This window comes from Rhamphochromis sp. 'chilingali', assembly GCF_963969265.1.
Source record: "Rhamphochromis sp. 'chilingali' genome assembly, chromosome: 13".
NCBI classification, from domain to species: domain Eukaryota; kingdom Metazoa; phylum Chordata; class Actinopteri; order Cichliformes; family Cichlidae; genus Rhamphochromis; species Rhamphochromis sp. 'chilingali'.
This window is the reverse complement of record NC_137940.1, coordinates 22428496-22447535: the sequence shown is the minus strand read 5'-3', so window position 1 is coordinate 22447535 and position 19040 is coordinate 22428496. Positions and strand designations below refer to the sequence as shown.

The 19040-nt window shown below is 45.0% G+C and overlaps 1 protein-coding gene across 1 annotated transcript in view; it reads left to right on the top strand.

Moving 5' to 3' along the window:
• tenm2a (teneurin transmembrane protein 2a) overlaps positions 1–19040 on the top strand; it is a 226381-nt gene that overhangs the window by 186382 nt on the left and 20959 nt on the right. The window contains exons 8-15 of the mRNA XM_080900423.1: positions 5462–5584; positions 6956–7161; positions 7697–7892; positions 9396–9497; positions 10009–10203; positions 11668–11868; positions 14728–14913; positions 15880–15906. Of these exons, the coding sequence (XP_080756549.1) occupies positions 5462–5584; positions 6956–7161; positions 7697–7892; positions 9396–9497; positions 10009–10203; positions 11668–11868; positions 14728–14913; positions 15880–15906 (1236 nt within the window). The remainder of the gene's footprint in view (positions 1–5461; positions 5585–6955; positions 7162–7696; positions 7893–9395; positions 9498–10008; positions 10204–11667; positions 11869–14727; positions 14914–15879; positions 15907–19040) is intronic.

Genomic DNA, 19040 nt, shown 5'->3' with positions numbered 1-19040 from the left:
AAAAATAAGCAAAGATCGTAAAAGCATACAAGAAAAGGAGCAATTTTTTCCTAACTTGATCGTCCTTTACGCAAGAACAACTTCTATAGTGCATGCTTGTTTTCCCAAGTAGTTATATGCCAAAGTTTGTATTTATTTGAATAAGACTGCTTCTTTTATGAGTAAGTATAAAAGCAAGTCAAGACAGTCAAGTGAATAGTTGTGTTGGCCATGCAGGTCTCGCAATGTGGCTGCTTTCCAAACGCACCTCCTTGACCCCAAAGTCCCCTCTCACATTGCATGTGGCTTCCCTTCTGCTGATCTGAGGTGGAACAGCTAGAGGTCAGGATGTGTCACTCATGCCAGCGTAGGCGTCCGTGTGTGCATTTAATGTGTGTGTGTGCGGAGGTGAAGATGCAATTGGGCATATGGTGAATGCAGGAACCTGGGCATAAGGATCAGACGTGGAGCGTGTGTCCGCAGCAGCAGGGCCTGTCGGACTGATAAAGGTTAGGATCTTACCACACGTTGCCAGTCCAGAAAATGGGCAGGGCATGGCCAGGACCAGGCACAAGGTGCTATACCATCTGCACCAGAGGGATACATGGGTCAATGCACTGGTAAAGGTAATGCAAAGCAGGGAGCAGGAGCTGTTTAAGTGGTGACATCGATGTTCTTCCTTTGACTTGAGCTTCGGTACATGCTTTAAAGGAAATAATACCCATGTGTGCATGAACTGAGGATTTGCATCCTCACTGATGTCACTGCTGAGCGATGTTCATACCATCTCGTGCATTAGTGTGCACGAGCTCATTTCATTCATTTATTTCCTCATTCATTTATTCATTAGTGCGGGTCTTATCGGGGCCTCAATCGTTAGTCCAATTAGGCCTATGGTGCTTCACTGGTACTGTGTTGGAAACAGGAGATGGATGAAGGCAAAGCGAAAAGAAATTGCTGTCCTCCCTTTTTTTTAGCCTCTCGCTCCGTCTCTCATTTTCTTTCGGTTTCTCCGTCTCTTGGCCTCCACAGCGAACTCTTTTCTCTGTCTTTCGTCCTCACTCATTCTCTCCCACTCTCTGATCTGTGATAAGATAGCATAGTTCCTCATATCCTGTTTCTAATACAGATCGATGAGAGGGAAAGGAGCGAGGTAGGAAGGGAGGGATGAGACGAGGCAGAGTGGGTTGATGTTGCTGGGGGGAGTAAAGCGGCGGGGGGGTCAGGGTAGAGATATCTGAAGAGGAAATGAGGATTCAGAAAGGAGGACATCACTCAGATTCACATCTCTTTTCATTTAACCAATCACACACGTGCACGCGCACCCACACGCGCGCCGGGCGGCTACGTCTGCGCCGGGCCGTCTCAATATTTCGGTGCCAATAAAGAAACCATTTTCAGCTGTGTGATTGAGTGAGTTGCCGTTTCTCTCGGCTAGACACAGCCGTGCAGGTAGGAGCTGCCAGCAACTCGCATAACCTTTTGTGTTGCAGTCAATTACAGTTCAGTTGCATCAGCTGGGTGAGAAGGTCCCGTCGGGGGTTGCAGCGTGCATGCGCGCTTGTTGTTAATACCATGCAATTTTCAGCATGCATACGCAGATACACACTCAGAAGCAGACAAATTGTGTCTCTCAGTGTATATGACCCCCAAGGGCAGCAGCCAACCGCCGCCCCCGTTCCTCTGTCTGAGGCTCTAAATGATCTCAGCAAGCAGCGCCTTCAAAACTTAGCCAAGAGAGAAGGCTGCTTTATTTATAGATTACATAAGTGGATACTGTGTGGTAAATTCTGAGAAAACGTCCCAAATGGCCTGAATATTGAGAACCTGAGGCGGCATGCTGCTCTTTTCCTCAGTCTCTTCAATATTAGCAGCACTGCACCTCTGTGCCGCAGAGGTACAGACGCCTCTTTTTTTTCTCAGGTGGCTCCTTTTTTTGCATGTATGTTTTAGGAGTGTGCAAGGTGGGGAAAGCAGAGGGGGGTAGAAAGGCTCCTAAACCAATTAAAAGGCAGACTAAGGATGGTGGGGTGAGTTGGGGGGGAGGTGGTCTACAATTACTGCCCTAATTAAGGTCAGAGTTGTTAATTTAGTGGTGAATTAAAACGGTTAATATGCATTTATCGGGATGGCCAGGGGAGAAGGCGAAATGGGGGGAGAAAAAAAAGTGTTGCCACCGACCAGGGCTTGTGTTCTTTGTGCAAAAGGGTGAGAGACATAAGAGCATAGAGAGAGAAAGAGGGGTGGGGAGAGGATTTGAACATTTGGAACATGTTCCAGAGAACAGAATGATGATGATACAATATTTTCCAGTCAGGGGACACTCGCTGCAAAGTCACCTTTCTCCATCTCTGCCTCGCTCTTTATTTTCCTTCTCTTTCCTTCTCTCATCCAGAAATCCATTTACACCCTTTAACTCTGAGATATATAAATATTTCCCAAAACATGCGCATGTGCGTTGTATTTCTGCCTGATTGCCCGTGTTGTGAACCACTTACTGTCAAAGGATGAATCACCACCATCCTTTTTTTTTTTTTTACCCAACCAGTCAATGAATACGGGGCCACTTATCCCTTAAATCTTTTCTTCTCCTCACTTGCCATCTTCTTCCCCCTTCCTCACTTTATCCGTGGGGGCCTTTATTCATCTTTTCCTCCCTTTTTTTCTGCAACATCATGTGTAGCCTGTTTCTCTGCTCCTCTTTTTTATATTTCCTCAGGGGATTTCATGTGTTCTTTAATATTCTCTCAGTTCTCGCTGTCCTCCAGTATTCTCTCTGTTCCCCCCATGCCTCTCCTCCTCCGTGCTGAGGTTTGGCACAATTTCTCTAAGAGCTCCTGACCGCTGCCCCCTCTCCGAGCCCGGCCACCACCTCTCCCTTTTCATCTCTCTTGTTTCTCCGTCCATCATCCTCCGTCCTTTTTTTTTTTTTTTTGTCATCACATGATCACGTTTTGTTTTCTTCAGACGCTGTTCTTTGCAGATGATACTGTTAAGCACTTTGCCTGTCTGAATTATGCATCGAGATTACATAAAAACCTCACGGAGCAACTGATCTATTTTTAATCTGACTCGTTTGCTTGTTAAACCTGCTTCTCTGTGATCTTTTCTATGTGTGCGTATATGCAGTGTGTGTGTGTGTCTGTCAAATTGAACATGAGTGAGAAGACGGAGATTAAAAAGAAAAACAGCCCAAGTCTGACTATCGCTCTTGTTCTTCCCAAGTCTGTCAGTCGGATCTGATTCAGATAGGCTTTATTGGCATGGTATTTAATAAAGCCTTCCAATCCAGTTTGAAAACAGTAATTATGGCAATTATGATCAGAAAAGAAAATGCTTAAAATTATGGCAACACAAAGCTAAATACATCAATTTCAGCAGTTTCATTTCAGCTAAAATTACACCCTAACAAACTTAGAAGTGTTGTTGAAATAAGGGATGGCACTTGTAAAGAGAATGATAACAAGTGTCTCTCTTTGTCTTTCTTTCTTTCTTTCTTTTGCACGTCTCTCCTGCTCTGTGTCTTGCTGCAAAAGAATCCTGTTGACAAATTGTTGGCTTTTGCGCTTCTGTCGCTAAGGAGTAAGTGTGCCATCTATTGGTCAGCTTTCCACAACCACCCACAGAAGAAGAAGATGAAGAAGGGGGAAAAAAACAAGACAGGAAAAACAAATTTGAGAAAAGTGTGCACCAACCCTCACCGACACAATGATGAGACACACACAGTAAGCTAACTATAGGGCTGTCTGCTATGTGTGTTCTTGGGGATGACCTAGATTGAGAGTGCCGTCACAATAGACTCACAATTGCTTACTGTCTCCAGATGGTTCAATAGGCAAGCTTTCAATCGACTGCTCCCTCTGATACCATCTTTGCGCGCACCTGTGTGTGTGTGTGTGTGTGTGCGTGTGTGTGTGGATGCATGTCTGCATTATCTACAAGAAGGGACAGGCAGAGATAAGACGAAACGAAAGAAGAAAAAAGAGGAATTAAAAGGAAAAGTAGGAGAGAAATGAAGGTCAGCCCAATGAAAGAGGAGAGGGCAAGAGTTGGTGTAGCAGGGGAAAGAGAAAGGGGTGGGAGCACTCTTTTTGCTTCTCCCAATCCATCTCTTGTTTTCTATACCCCCACGCCCCCACCACCACCCTCACACATGAAAAATAAAAAAGAGCTGACAGTGGAGGCCGGGCAGCAGCCAAAGGTGTCAGCGCTTTCTTTCGACCAGGAGCGAGGGAGGGAGGAAAGAGGGGAATAGCAGAAGCATAAAAAGGAAGAAACAAAGAAGCAGGGTGAGAGAAAAAGAGCGACGGGACACTTTAGGGGGTGAGAATGAGTCTGCCCCGGCAGCGAATCCTAAAGGCGCATCCCCTTCCCTCTGCAACTTTTACACCCCTGTGTGTGCAAACGCTCGGCAAGCACAGATAGAATTTGACAAGAAGGAAATTGATTCCCGGGCTTCAGATTCAGGTGTTGTGAGGCTTCTGCGGTGGGGATAAGGCCGACGCTGAGAAGCGTGCGATAGCGCCTACATAATGCATTGGACTCGATCACAGATTCGTGCTGCGTGTATCATCAAAGCTCACATCACAGTATTCACGTATACGCGGGAAAATGCTGGTGCATTCCGCCGTTAACATTAACGTTATCTTCGATATTCAGACGCGAGCAGGCGATTCGTCTCCGTTTTTTTCTCCCCACTACAAAGATTCTTTGAAGGCATTAAAGAGATCAAAACAAATCATTTACAACAAACAGAAAACATACCTGTCACCAAATAAATCGCTGAACTTTTGCAGTACGGTCTTTCTGTTTCCTTTTTTTCTTTCAGTTTTTTTTGGGGGGAGGAGGGGGAGTTGGATGGGGAGGAGGAGGAGGAGGAGACGCTTGGCAGCAGGCTAAGGAGGGAAGAGACGTGGGGAGAGTAAAGAGCTGACAAAGTGAAGAGCGAACACACTCGAGCAGCCTTATACCACCAGCACACAATAACACAACAGAGGACAAAAGAAGAGGAGAAGCGAAAGGAGAGCCATGGAGCATTCTCTTCAGAGAGCAATCTGTCACTTGCTCTCTGTGAGACGGTGTAAAGGCTTCCAAATAAAAGCTGAAGATGCTTTCCCCGTGAAAGATGGCTGCGAGAGGTCGGGGGTTAAGAAAGCAAAACAGAGAAGGATTTTTTGGGAAGGTGGTTTAATTGCCTGATTTGTAAGATTTTACCTCTGTTTGTGTGCCTGTTAACTAAACCCGCCACTCTGATGACCGTGCGCTTGATTCATGACTTAAGTATAGAGGTGGCTGATTCTATTGATGCTACGGGATTTGCTGTCTAAATGACAGATCAGATTTAAGAGGGCTGGCCTCATATTTCTTCGCCTTGATGAGCCTTCATCTTGGGCTTTTTATTCATTCATGCATTTATTTATTTATTTATTTCCATCCTCCTTTTCCTCCCCTATATCCTCACTCTTCATCTTTCTGTGTGCAGCAATCAACTTGCTGGGTTTGACGTGGCAGCTGAAGCCATCCGACGGCCCCGTGTTGAACAACGGACTGGGAGCTGGTCTGCCTGTCAACAGCGATGTGGCCACACTGCCCTCTGGAGGGAGAGGTATGAACTGCAACACACACGCACCCCTCCCACACATCTTTGCCTGAAGAAGCAGGCACTTTACATGTTTGAAAAAAAAAGAAAAAAGAAACTTAAAGGTTAAGGCTGCTAATGTTCTGCATTGTTTTTCCCCTAGCAACAGACCTCGTGAACATAACAAATTCAACAATAAATAGATCCTAACAAGTGCTGTTTGTGCAGCCAAAGCCTACTCGTTTCTTTCTGCCACAGAGCTCCGGTGCTCCTTCATTTTGATGAGGGGGACGCTGGAGTTTATTTTAAATCGCTTCCACCATTTTTTTATACCATTGTGGAGGTATTTCTCTAAAGCAGCATCCTAATTAGCATGCCAATTGCGTAAAATGAATCAACAGAAGTGACTTTAGTATTTTTAATGCATTTGTGAATATTTATAGCTTAGCTGGCTTGAGGCTGAATGCACCACTCGTTGCAGGAAAGTCAGAAAGTTTTGAAGGACAGACTGCCACATCTCTTGTTGCAAACAAGAAGAATGTCAGCCTTATCTTTTATGGCTTATAAATGCTATATCTGCTGTGTTAAATACTAAAACAGCCTAATAGCTTCTTTTTTTCCCTCCCAACCAGACAGCCTCGCACACATAAATTATTTCTATAATTCATGACGCAGTAGTAGCTGTGCTGTCTGTGTATGCTGTTTAACCACTCTGCTGAGTTGTGTTGAGCTGGGTTTCAGTCAGCAGCGAGGTAAAGCTCCCCTCGCTCACCCCCTCTCTTTAAAGGCCCCCATGCGGTTTTTTCCATCTATTCTTCTTTCGCCTGCTCAATCTCGCTCTGCAACATACACAGCGTGTACTATAGGTATCTGTGGGCTGCTGCTCTGTGTCTGTATTCTGTATTAATGAGAGGACTGCTGTGTGTGTGACTGTCTGGGCCAGATGCCGCTGTTGTTTTTCCACATTGTTACTTTTATTTCTTTGCTATTCTGCGCACAGACGCGCGCTCACATTGCTGTCTTTTCCCTCTCTGGGCTCCAACATTGTGCTGTTAGATGACTGACCTGATTGCAGGATGTTTCTGTGTGCGGGCCTGTCTGCTTGGAAATCTGTGCTCTGCAGTTCTATCAGCCCTCTATCATTTCAGCCCAGACAACAGAGTCAACAGTCGTGCAGGCTTTGATACAGAGGCGTCATTTTGCATCCCGCATATCGCGCCTAACGGCGTTCGTTTTAGTATAAACTTTGAACAGTTTGCACAGCTAATGGTGCGTGTCCTCTATACCATTCAATGTTTGTGCCAGGTTATTCCCATTAAAGTGCGATGATTAACTATTGACTGTACCAATCAATGTCTGGAATCACAGATTATGCAGTTTCTTTCCCCTTTGCTCCAGGTCCATGGGCAGGCCGGAACAGCAGTATAGACTCAGGCAGCATCGAGGTTGGGAGGCGGGTGACCCAAGAAGTCCCTCCGGGAGTGTTTTGGAGGTCCCTGCTCCACCTCAGCCAACCACAGTTCCTGAAGTTCAACATCTCCCTCGGCAAAGATGCCCTTTTCGGGGTGTACATCCGCAAGGGCTTGCCTCCTTCGCATGCGCAGGTAAAATCTGTACAAGGACCATCATAATGAAAAAATAATCTTCATATTCATCTGAGTGGAGAATGTATTTTTAAAAAAGAAAGAAAGAAAGAAATGGGCTTGTTTCTTGGGACATCTTAAAATTCATTTGTGATTCATTGTAATAGTTGTTTGAAAAAACTAATTTAGACTAAGATTTACACTTAATTAAATTTCACAGTAATGTAACTTTTACTGCCTCTTATTAATTAGAAGCTACTCCATTAACAATGGATTCGATTTGTAGGAAGGGATAATTGCATTCAGATAGCTGTTTCACTGCCTGACCTGACTTCAGCTGGGGAAACTGCACAGTCGGGGCAAGTGTAAAAACACTCCCCTGCAATGCACACAGACACCCAAAGAAAACCCTGCGAGGAGCTTTGTGTTCCCTTCCTCATGCTTCACTGTCATTTGCCAGCTATCTTATTTACCAAATTCCTCAAGCATATAAAACCATGCCTCATTTTCTGAAGCCTGAAAAAGTGAACTTGCTCTCACACGTTTTCCTCTGCAGTACGACTATATGGAGCGCCTCGATGGGAAGGAGAAGTGGAGCGTGGTGGAGTCTCCACGGGAGAGGAGGAGTATCCAAACCGTGGTCCTCAATGAGGCGGTGTTTGTCCAGTACCTGGACGCCGGTGCCTGGCACCTGGCCTTCTACAACGACGGTCGGGAGCGAGAGACGGTTTCCTTCAGCACGAATGTCATGGGTGAGACAGAGTCGGCATCTGTCGCTGTGGGCGGAGAGGTGGCAGCGCGGCAGGGAAAAGCAGAACGGCAGTGAAAATGAGATTAGGCACCGGATTTTAGGAGCTGGTTAGAGAGAGGCACGCAGAAACTTTCTCTACCACTGGCGGCAAAGCAAGGCTGCTATTTTAGTCAAATAGATTCCCCATCAGTTACTCTGTGACTTTACACATTCACGACGTGCAAAAATGCTCCCCGGCAGCATGTGAACAATGTTGCCAATGCAACACAACCATAGTAACATTGTCAAGTAGGAAAGACTGCTCAGTGAGTTAAAAATGTACGTTTGCCAAAACATAGTTGGGCACGCTAATATGTCCAACAGTGTGACAAAAAAAAACAAAAAAAAACAAAAAAAACCCCACACACTTACATTAAACAACCTTCATCTTTGAGGTGGGTGAGGACCACAGTGTCACACGGCCCTGTAAACAGAATGATTTTAGGATCCTAACCAGATCATTTCGGTTGCATTCGAGCCAAAGGAGAACAAAAGGACAAAAGGCGGGGTTGGATGGAAAGAGTCAAGCGGAGTGAAAGAATCCTTCACTGTCAATAACGGAGGGGTAGAGCTTTCAGCAGTTGGAGTAGTGGCGAGATGGAGAGGCGGAGGCGGCAGGGGCAGAATGAGAGTGGAGTAGTTAGAGGGGGAGTTGGAAGAAAGGCCTAATGGTAGGGGCAAAGCCAGAATGGGATGAAGTGGAGTGAAGGATGGGAGGAGGAGCTGAAGAGGAGAATGGAAGAGAGGGTGGCATTAGGGTAAAGAGGGAGGCGAGGGGCTTTAGTTTTTTTTTATTTAGGGGGGGGTGCATGGAGTAGGGGAAGTGTTAGGAGAAGCAGTGAGGCTTGGCTGTGTCATTCTTTGTGTAAGAAGAGTGGAAGTTGGAAGAAGCATATAGAACAGAGAGGATAAAAGTCCAAGTGTCCTCCTTGTGATTATGATTAGCACCGACCCCGTTCCTTCCCACCAAACTGTTTCTCATTTCTAGTGAGTAGGTTAGAAGGCAGATGGAGCAGCTCAGAGTCCAGCTAAAATCTGGCCTAGCTGCACCAAACATCCGCAGCTTGATGAAATATTAGTGACCTCGGTGGGGCCGGACATGAGTGAGGAGTGAGAAAGTGAGCCATGGATAGAAAAGGGTCGAAGAGAAAGAAGGAGAGTGGAGGGGGATACTCTTGTTTTCTATGAGCGGAGCATTGGTGGATCCCATCTCGTCAAAATGGCTGATTCATAATACATTCTTGCCACATTATGAAAAATGCAGACAAAAAAGAAACTCATGGAATCTTGGAGGAGCGCGTTTGATGTCTGTGCGACTGTGAGACTCGGCAGCGCTTCGACTCAATTTGTAGTATCTTAAAGAATGAATTGTGCCAATGGTTTAATGGAAGGCTTTGATGCTTGCCGTCACACTGTCTCACCCCTCGCCTCTCCCTCTCTCTGTTTCACTTCATCTTCTTCACAGATTCAGTGCAAGAGTGCCCGCGCAATTGCCATGGCAACGGAGAGTGTAATTCTGGTGTGTGCCACTGCTTCCCAGGATTCCATGGCATGGACTGCTCCAAAGGTATTAGCTGTTTACGAATGCGCTTCTTCCGTCGGAGCAAGGATGAAAAGGAAAAAAAATCTGTCATTTCCGCTGTCTAATTAGATGAGCAGACACATTTCAGCTTCGTGCAAAAATAAAACATAAAAAAAAGGAGAAGAGGATTAAGAGTAGCAAGATGGTGCATGGCCTTAGGTGGAGCTGAGACAAGATGACTGATGATGAATGGCAGCTCCCCTAGCTAACGACTCCCTGGCTCTGTGCTCACCTGGGGTAGACAGCTTTGATGAATAGTTTAGTTACCTCTGCCTGTAATTACTCTTCATGTCATTGGCGCTCTCCAGCCCCTTAGCCACTCTATTCAACCCTCCTGCACGGTGGGATGTGGATCTGCGTGGGTGGGCGACGTGCACTTTTCGCCGCTTTGGCGATCTTTTAAAAAGCTTGCTAATTGTTTTTTTTTTTCTTTGTTTGTTTGTTTGGTTTGTTCTTATGCGCAGGGTTTAATCTCTCCGTTTCTCTGTTCCTACAGCGGCATGCCCGGTGCTGTGCAGCGGCAACGGCCAGTACGACAAGGGCTCCTGTGTGTGTTACAGCGGCTGGAAAGGACCCGAATGCGACGTCCCTGTCACACAGTGCATAGACCCTCTTTGCAGCGGCCACGGCACCTGCACTGATGGAAACTGCGTGTGCTCCGTCGGTTACAAAGGGCCAAACTGTGCAGAGGGTGAGCGCAGGAGGTGTAATGGTGCATGTTTGTTTTTTTTTTTCTTTAAAACTGTTCTGTGTGATCGCTTTGAAAGTAAGGTGAAGCACAACAAACTTCACAGATTTACCCCTTCTAACACCAGTGAAGACAGCTTATCATGGCATAATCTTACGCTGACTGAGCGTCCATGTATACAGATGAAGTATGATGGCGCAGCCAAACATATCACAGATTTTATTAAGGGCTGAAATCGCTTCTATTGATCTTTGTTAAGAAGGATCAGCATGCCGCGATCGTAGTCATCAGAAAGCAAGGGAGAAAAAATAAAGGGATAAAAAGATGCTGAGGAGGGAGCTGGAGTCAGGGTGGTGAGAGGTGAATATGTATGAAGAAAGAGAGAATAGGTTGAGAAGAAGGAAAAGAGAAAGCAGCACGCCAGGGGTGAAGAAGAAGATCGGCAGAGAGGGAGATGCAAAGTGAAGAATAGAGATGAGTGGCAGAAAGAGTCAAAACATGGGGCCTGAGAACAAGGTCAGCATTTTCTCTCCTCTGCGCTTCAATTTTCTCTCCCACCCCGCCGATCCCCAATCTCCCTCTCATCCAATTTTTCCCCTTCTACTCCAGCCTCAAATCTGATATTCATCACAGCAGAGTCCCTCAAACAATTTACCTGAAGTGCCAGCGACATGAAAATCGATAACTGTGATCCGCCATTTCTGCCAGGCAAACAGAAATGGAGGGTCGAGGTTGTGTGCGAGGGGGCTGCTTTTATTAATACTGCGTGTGCGCCGGGGTCAATCATGCCCGAGGTGGTGGAAAAAGGGGGAGGAGATGGAGGTGGGGAGAGCAGTGTCACAAAGAAGAGGACAAGATGAGAGAGAAAGAGAGAGAGGAAAATGCAAGTGACCGGGACAGAGCAATGCGAGGAGGCCTGAGAAGGGGCGGGCGAGCGAGTGGGTGGGTGGGATGGGTGTGCGTATTGCCGGGAGGAGGTAATTTGTCAAATTGGTTTTCACTCACTGCTTGGACTCAGAGCTGCCTGTCAACCTGGCAGACTGACAGTGTCAGATTCTCCCCGTGTATTGGCACGATACACGCATACACACAAATCAACCACACACACACACTTCCACATCCACACGGGCGAAAAGCTCACACCAAATGATGTGTCAGCGAAGCGCACTGCTCTTTCAGAGTGGAACGCATTTGCTGCTGTGCCCCAATTATAGACTTAGCTATTCATTATCGTGTGCTTTAATTGCTTTAGTAATACGTCTGGTAACATTTTACTTTATTTCATTATCTTTTTATAAACACAGAGTGAAATGATGTCCTCTGTCACGTCTGTTTTTTTAAAAAAAAAAAACAACCATTAATTTGTTTTTGTCGTCAGCTCTGTAATGACATTTTTTAGTTTGTTTGTTAATTTCTTTTTTTTCTGCTTTTTTTCTTTTAAATTGGTGTATTGCTGGCTTAATCCAGTGGACTGCATGGATCCAACATGTTCCAACAATGGCATCTGTGTGAACGGGGAGTGCCACTGTAAGCCAGGCTGGGGAGGACTCCACTGCGAACTGCCCAGGGCCCAGTGCCCAGATCAGTGCCATGGCCACGGTGCCTTCATACCAGACACTGGGCTGTGCAGCTGTGACCCCAACTGGATGGGACCCGACTGCTCCATGGGTGAGTGCGATTGTAAAGCTGGTTCAGCTGCGAGAGTCAGATACATCGGGTAAAAATGGGGGTTGTGGGTTTGAAAGTTGGAAAGAAATAACTGCTGATTACCCTTTGTCCAAACATATTTCGCGGTCCCAGTATGGCTAATTAGTTTGCCATTTTATTTCATACTGTTCTGGTTTTCGAGCTACACTTGGACCAAATCTACCAAATCGTAAAAAAAAAAAAAAAAAATTACAACATGCTCAGAAACAGGGTACAACAACTGTTGTGGTATCGAAGCCAAATTGGAACATGCAGGAATAAAAATGTGGCAAGTTTGTACTATCAAGACTATATAAAATTATCTCTCTCAGTAGACTGTCAGTGACAGTATGGTAATGACAGATTTTTATGGTTATCAGGGTAGTGCTTAAAATTCTAATTTGGGAAAGGCAGAACACTTTTATTTATGTACCAAACTACAGTACTCTGGGTTTTGCATAAAAGGAATATGAATAAAATGACTCTGTCCCTGTGTTCTGACACATATTAAACATGGCTGGGCTTTCAGAGCATGTATAAGTTGCATCTACGAACCAAAAGCTTGGGCTTCAAACTGCTCGAAACTCCTTAATGATCCAAATACGGTCATGTCGGATACACTGTTTGAGTGCAGAAGCCCCGCCCACCTGCTGTTCAGACCTGCTGTTTATAGGGTCAGCCAATAAGAAAATACAAGCACTTGAAATTTATAATGTCTAAACAAGGTAGCTGTAACACATCTCAGTTCAGGCCAAAGTAAAACTTTTTTTAATCTTGTAGACTCGAAAGACTGTATGACCCAAGAGGTATGATTAGGCTGCATTCAGTGAGCTACTCAGAAATGAGGTAGGAATCCTAACTTTGTTAAGCCTTCGTGATTACTATCAGAATTTTTTTAATTGGTTATGTATTGCTCTGGGAGCCAATTCTGTGATTCTAGTACCGCGGAGATAATGGCATGCTAGTTCCAAGGCTTTCATAAGAATGTATTGGAGGTGTTCTTGCACTGCGGATAGTAACACATACAGTTTACCAAGATGGGATAGGAGGTTTCACAGTTCTTTATCTCAATAAAATGAAGCCGTTAAGCTTCCACTTTAGAAAGTAAGACAGCCACCTCCGTCATGCCAGCCTGGGAACGCTTCCTCAGGAGCACGACGAGAGCACCAGCATTTGTTATGAGAGAAGCAATGCTTAACTTTAATAAAGACAACATTGTTTCACACTGCAGGATCCCTCAGCAAGTGTGTATCAAAACGTCTGTACATACCGCGTTCCCTGCACACCAGGGGTCCTGAGCACACAAGCGGGATTGTCACATTTCGCCACATGCACTGTCGCCGACTGCAACATCTGAGCCTCTCAGACAGCGACTGTAATAGAAGCTCAGGAAATAAACCCTGTTGTTGCACTACTATAACTACTGATTTTAATTAAAAATACATGACAGAGAGTTGTGTTTTCGTGTAATGTGGATTTGATTGTTTTGAAGCTCAAGGTTCTCTATTTTTGCACTTGCCGATGTGATTTGAAATCAAATGCAGACAAATTTATGTTTTCTAGCTTCAAAAATTGACTAAAAGGATTGAAAATGAAGTTTTTGCAGATATTTTTTTCAGATACCACCATATTTACAGGCATTTCAAGTTAGGAACTGGTACTTTGTAACATTTGCTATTATGTTATTCATGAAAAAGATCATATATGTATCTGAACAGCAACCATGTTCACTGCCCAGTAGTGTCCATTATGAATACATATAGTCATGTGTTCCTGTGAAAAACTAAGTGCACCCTTACTGCTTCCATTGGAGTAAAGAGGGTAAGTAGCAGCCTGGAGCTGCTAATCAAATGCACCGGATTAATTGATCATCTGCAAATATAAGCACGTCTATAAAAGCACGTCTTTGCCGTTTCCTGCACTGGAGAATTCAGATCTTCCCAGGAGTAAGTGTCTCAGCAAAATTACCTCAAGGTCACATCATGCAATGCTTAGAGGAATTCCAAAAAAACTAAGAGCTACATCTCAGACTCTGCAGACCTCAGTTAACATGTTAAATGTTAAAGTTTGCGAGAGTACAAATAGAAAAAGACTTAATAAGACTGAACACTGTGATTGGCCTATTTAGAAAGATTGCCAGGAGAAAGCCTCTTCTCTCTAAAAAAGGATATGGCAGCACAGCTTAGGTTTGAAAAGCTTCATCTGAACAAACCACAAGACTTCTTGTGTCTTTTCCACTGAAGAATCGATGTGGAGATGTTTGGCAAATCCAAAAATCAACTGCCAAGTGTGGTGATGGAGGCATGATGACTTCAGGCTGTTTTGCAAAACAAGCCTGTCATCAAACTGAAAGGACAAGGACCTGGTCACCTTGTAGTCACTGAGTTGCCCATGACTCTGTGTAGAGTCTAGAGTCAAATTTCCAACACCTGAAGTTTGACCCAAACTGGTCCGTGATCCAAACTTACCAGTAAATCTGCGGCAGAATGGCTGAAAAAGCAAAGAATCAGGATGCTCCAGTGGCCCAGTCAAAGTCCAGACGTCAAGCCGACTGAAAAGCTGTGGGGAGACCTTAAGACAGTTTAAATGAATGCCTGCAAACCTCAATGAACTGAAGCAAAGTTGCAAAAAAATTCCTCCACAACAATGTGAACGACTGAGTTATACAAAACACAATTACTTCAAGTTATCATTGGTTAAAAGCTTTTGAATCAAGAGCTGTATTTGGTTTTTCACGTGACTGTATATGAAATTTTAGAATACTAAAAATAATAAATACAGGAAACACTGACTTTTGAGTCTAGCACCGTTTGTTTGTGATCCAAATCTTTTCTCCTTCAGAGGTCTGCTCAGTGGACTGTGGAACTCACGGAGTGTGCATGGGCGGAGCCTGTCGCTGTGAGGAAGGCTGGACCGGTGCAGGCTGTGACCAGCGTGTGTGCAACCCTCTCTGCATCAAACATGGAACCTGCAAGGACGGGAAGTGCCAGTGTCACCAGGGCTGGAACGGAGAGCACTGCACCATCGGTGAGTGTGTTCCCGTGAGCGTGTGTCTGGAGGTGTGTGTTTGACGTGCGTGCCTGTGTGTCAACACGTGGGTGTGCACAGAAACACCAGCACCCAGTCAGACTAAAATGGCAGCTCCTTTATACTTTCTTAAAGGAATTTGGAAATCAGAAGTGGAAGCAGGAGGAAGGCCATGGGGAATTGAAGAAGGGGCTGACGTAGAAGGTGGGCGAGCAGAGAGAAGAGGTGCAAACTTCTTAGAAGTGGGGGTGGGAGATTACACAAGAGCAGGATTTAGCTGTTTTATGCTGCCTCTCAACTGCAGACCCCAGGAGTTTTAGTTTTTATGGCCTTTGAAACACCAAAGTTATGTGATGAAAGGCACAAAACAAAATCCCCACTTCACCTCACTGCGATCAAAAAATAACTCTCACTTTGTTTATGGTGTGTGCATGCACACAGTTGCGCTAGAGTGTGAGTGAGCGTTTTTGTCAGTCAATCACTGTCTCATATTGACATCACTGTCACTTTGGATGGATGAGTGCCAGATTCCTTTGATTCACCGTCAGTGCTTTGAGACACAAAGTCTCATTTCCTTGTCACCAAAAGCACTGTGATTGCAATCTGATACACACACACCAAACAAAACACCAATATATATATATATATATATATATACACACACACGCACACACCTACACACGCATAGGCACATACATATGCACAGGGGAATAACAGTTTATGATCTCCCGATTTCCCCCATCAGAAAGTAGGGCAGCTTTGACTGCACCATCAGCCCAAGATGAAAGAGTTATCAGGCCTCAGCTTGGTGCAAAGCACACTTCACTAGCACCAGACACTCTCAGCGTTAGCTTATCTCAGCTTGCCTGTTATTCATTTCAGCTCTGCATGATGTTGCTTGCATTTCTTTCAGAAAAAAAATACTCTCCCCATCTCTTACCTTTTGCACATTTTCTCCCACTGCAGACCATGGGAGCATGGTTGACAAAGCAGGTACCGTATCTGACTCTGGTGTTTTGTTTCTTAGCCTGTGGTGGTAGAAGCTAGCTGCTGCATTTGTGGGTTCTTGGCCTGGCTTGGCTCTGTAGACTCTGTGGTGCTATCTGTCCGTAGATTAGGGCTCCAGCCTCAATGATGACTCCCTACATGTAGTGCACTCCCATTGCAGCAGTGGACTACAGCAGGGGTTAGCTGTCATTGAGACTTGATGTGTTGTGGGGTACCGTAGAGCCTAGTGTGGTATCAGCAGTGTCGAGGGGCTGTGCTGTGAAAAGTGTGATCGTGCATGCGTGTGAGCGTGTTCTCCTTAATATTTCCAACGTGGAGCCTGGAAACACAAAAAAAACACTCAGGTATTCCACTCATGTGTTGTGTAAACACAATCTGCTTCACACGAGGAGAAAATAATGAAAGTTGTAAAAAAGTTTGGAGGTAATTGGTGTATTTCATAACCCAATGATGCAGGTCCTCAATGTGGTGTCAAATACATACAGAACTGTTAAGTGTGTGTGTGTGTGTGTGTGTGTGTGTGTGTGTGTGTGTGTGTGTGTGTGTGTGTGTGTGTGTGTGTGTGTGTGTGTGTGTGTGTGTGTGTGTGTTTACATTTGGGTTTGTGTGGCAAGTGTCGTGGCCATGGTAGAGTGGCTGCTAAATTTATTTTGTGCACGTGTGTGTGCTTGATTATGCTTGTGTGACTGAAAGGGCCTACAGTATTAATTTAAGAATTTCTGATTTTCAACATCCCCGCCAAAACCACACCAAAGCAAAAAAATATGCCATTTAGTCAGATCACTCAATAATAAACAGAATAACAGCTGAGGTTAACACACAGAGACGAGTTTGGGTCTGAGGTGAGTTGTCTCACACGCACAACAAGAATGCTTAATAGATAGCCCCGCAGCTGAACCTCTGCCGGGTTGCACGGAGCGGCACAGATTGCCTGACAGTACAGGTCCCTGGAGCGCCGTTGAGAGTGTCCTCTCACCCTCTACGCTTAATGGAATAGCTCTCATTGTTTTATGAAGAGCCAACCCAGAGAAAAGGTAAATTGCAGGGTTAAAAAGGGAGCAAGAGGCAGGGCGCAAAAAAAAGAAAAAGGAAGAGACGGAGCCAAAGGGAAGCAGAGAGGCAGGTCAAAGAACAATTTGGGATAAAGCAATCAATGTAATTTCAAAGGTAGCTTGTTAAGAATAGGAGAAGCAGCTAAGTGGGGTATATTTGAGAAAGTACAGCGTTATCTGGTCCATCTATGAGCTCTGATCGCGGATTTATGGCTGTGACCTTTACTTCATGACCTTTAAAGGAGGCAGAGCTGGGTACAAGGGGAATGGAGAGAAAGGTGGAACTTTTCAGTACAATGTCTCAACTTACTTTCTTTCATACACTTTGTTCTCATTCTATCTGTCTCTATCTCCGCCTGCCTCCCTCTCACTTCATCCTTGGAGTCCTACACGATATCTTTCGAGTCATATGCCCCACCATCCACACCCACAGACACTGCACACCACATAATGTGTGTGTGTGTGTGTGTGTGTGTGTGTGTGTGTGTGTGTGTGTGTGTGTGTGTGTGTGTGTGCGTGTGTGTGTGTGTGTGTGTGTGTGTGTGTGTGTGCTCACCCATAACCCAAGGCAATTTCTTCTCATTTTTAGGAGGATTTCATCAGAGTCCAACCACATTACTGGGGAGGGTGGACTTAATAGTTTCTGAAATCCCACTTTATTCTAGTTAGTATGAGGGGGTATCGACTGGGTCCTGGCATTAAAGAGAGAGGAGCCTCGTGCCGGCCTGCCCAGGCAAGCCAATCAATGCCCGCTATGGATTGTCCTGTCCGGGTGCTTCATAAGTATTTGGCTGCTTTTAAATGGCAACTCCATTTAACAGGCAATCACTGCTAACTGCCTTTGTTCCCCGAGCTCAATACTTGGGGACAATCTATTCCAGGCTGACTGTTAATACAGCATCATGAGCAGTCCCCTGATGCAGAAAATGGTCATAATTAAAGATAAAACCTTTGATTTGAGTCTTCGTGTTGAACTGAGTAACGTTGTTAAGCTCGCCCGGCTCCCCACCTCTTCCACCACAAACAAGATGGTGCGCCGTCTTTCTCTAAAAGTCCTTTTTTGACTTTCCCCCCTCATCGTCTGTTGGTTGAGACATATGATAAAATGCCAATCGGGGTGAAATGCCTGTTAATTTAGCCGCTGCCACGATTTAGATTGCACTATTTGTATTCATAATGCATGGCTTTATTGATGCAGCGATTTGTTAGAGGGCAAAATTCTACAGTGCAACTTGAGTGAAAATATGTTCATTAATCTACTGAGCAGGACTCAGTGAAAAGCATTTCATATTCATAATCTCTTACTGGGTTATTTTGTCCTTCCTCACTCTGTCGGCACAATAGTACCGAGTGAGAAATGTCAGGTCATATCTCCAGGGTGTGTCGTGCTAGGCGTGTGCGTGTGTTTGCGAGCGAGAGCCTTTTCGTGCATGCACGTATTGTTTTATCAGTCAACCCTTTTCTTTGCCTTCGTCTCCCGTGGGTAGACTTAAGAGTGTCGCACCCCGCTCCCTCATTTGTTTAAGAGGAAATCACTGTGACAAGTTTGTTTGGGGCTCTTTGTGCTGCTGGAGAAAACATTGTCATTGTGTGTCATCATGCCTTTTTTTCCACACCCCTCCCCTCCTTGATAGATTATAATGTGGCAAACAGACAGTTTTGCATTAGAGAGGTGGGATTTCGAAAGATACGGGAAAGTTGTAAGGGAAGCCAGGAGTTAAAGGCTTTTTTTCCCCTTTAAATGGCATTGATGGGGTACGTTGTCTCAGCATGGGTGCAAATTATCAAATGGAATCGAATGATTTTTAAAGAAAAGTTTTGATTTTGTGGCATTTAGGAGATATTAAATGGTCCCAATTCGGTGAAATTGTCTTAATATAGGAGTCAGTTAAAAGGAAGAAATGAACATTTTGTGGAAAATTGATGTAGTCTCAGGCCTATCTGTTCATCACGAACGACCAGCCATTTGGCTAAGATTAGCATCAAGCCAGGAAAAAGCTAGCTTCGCTGTACAATGTGCAAAACTGTCTCACTCTGGTCCACAGTTTGTCTTTGTCCTGTCTTCCT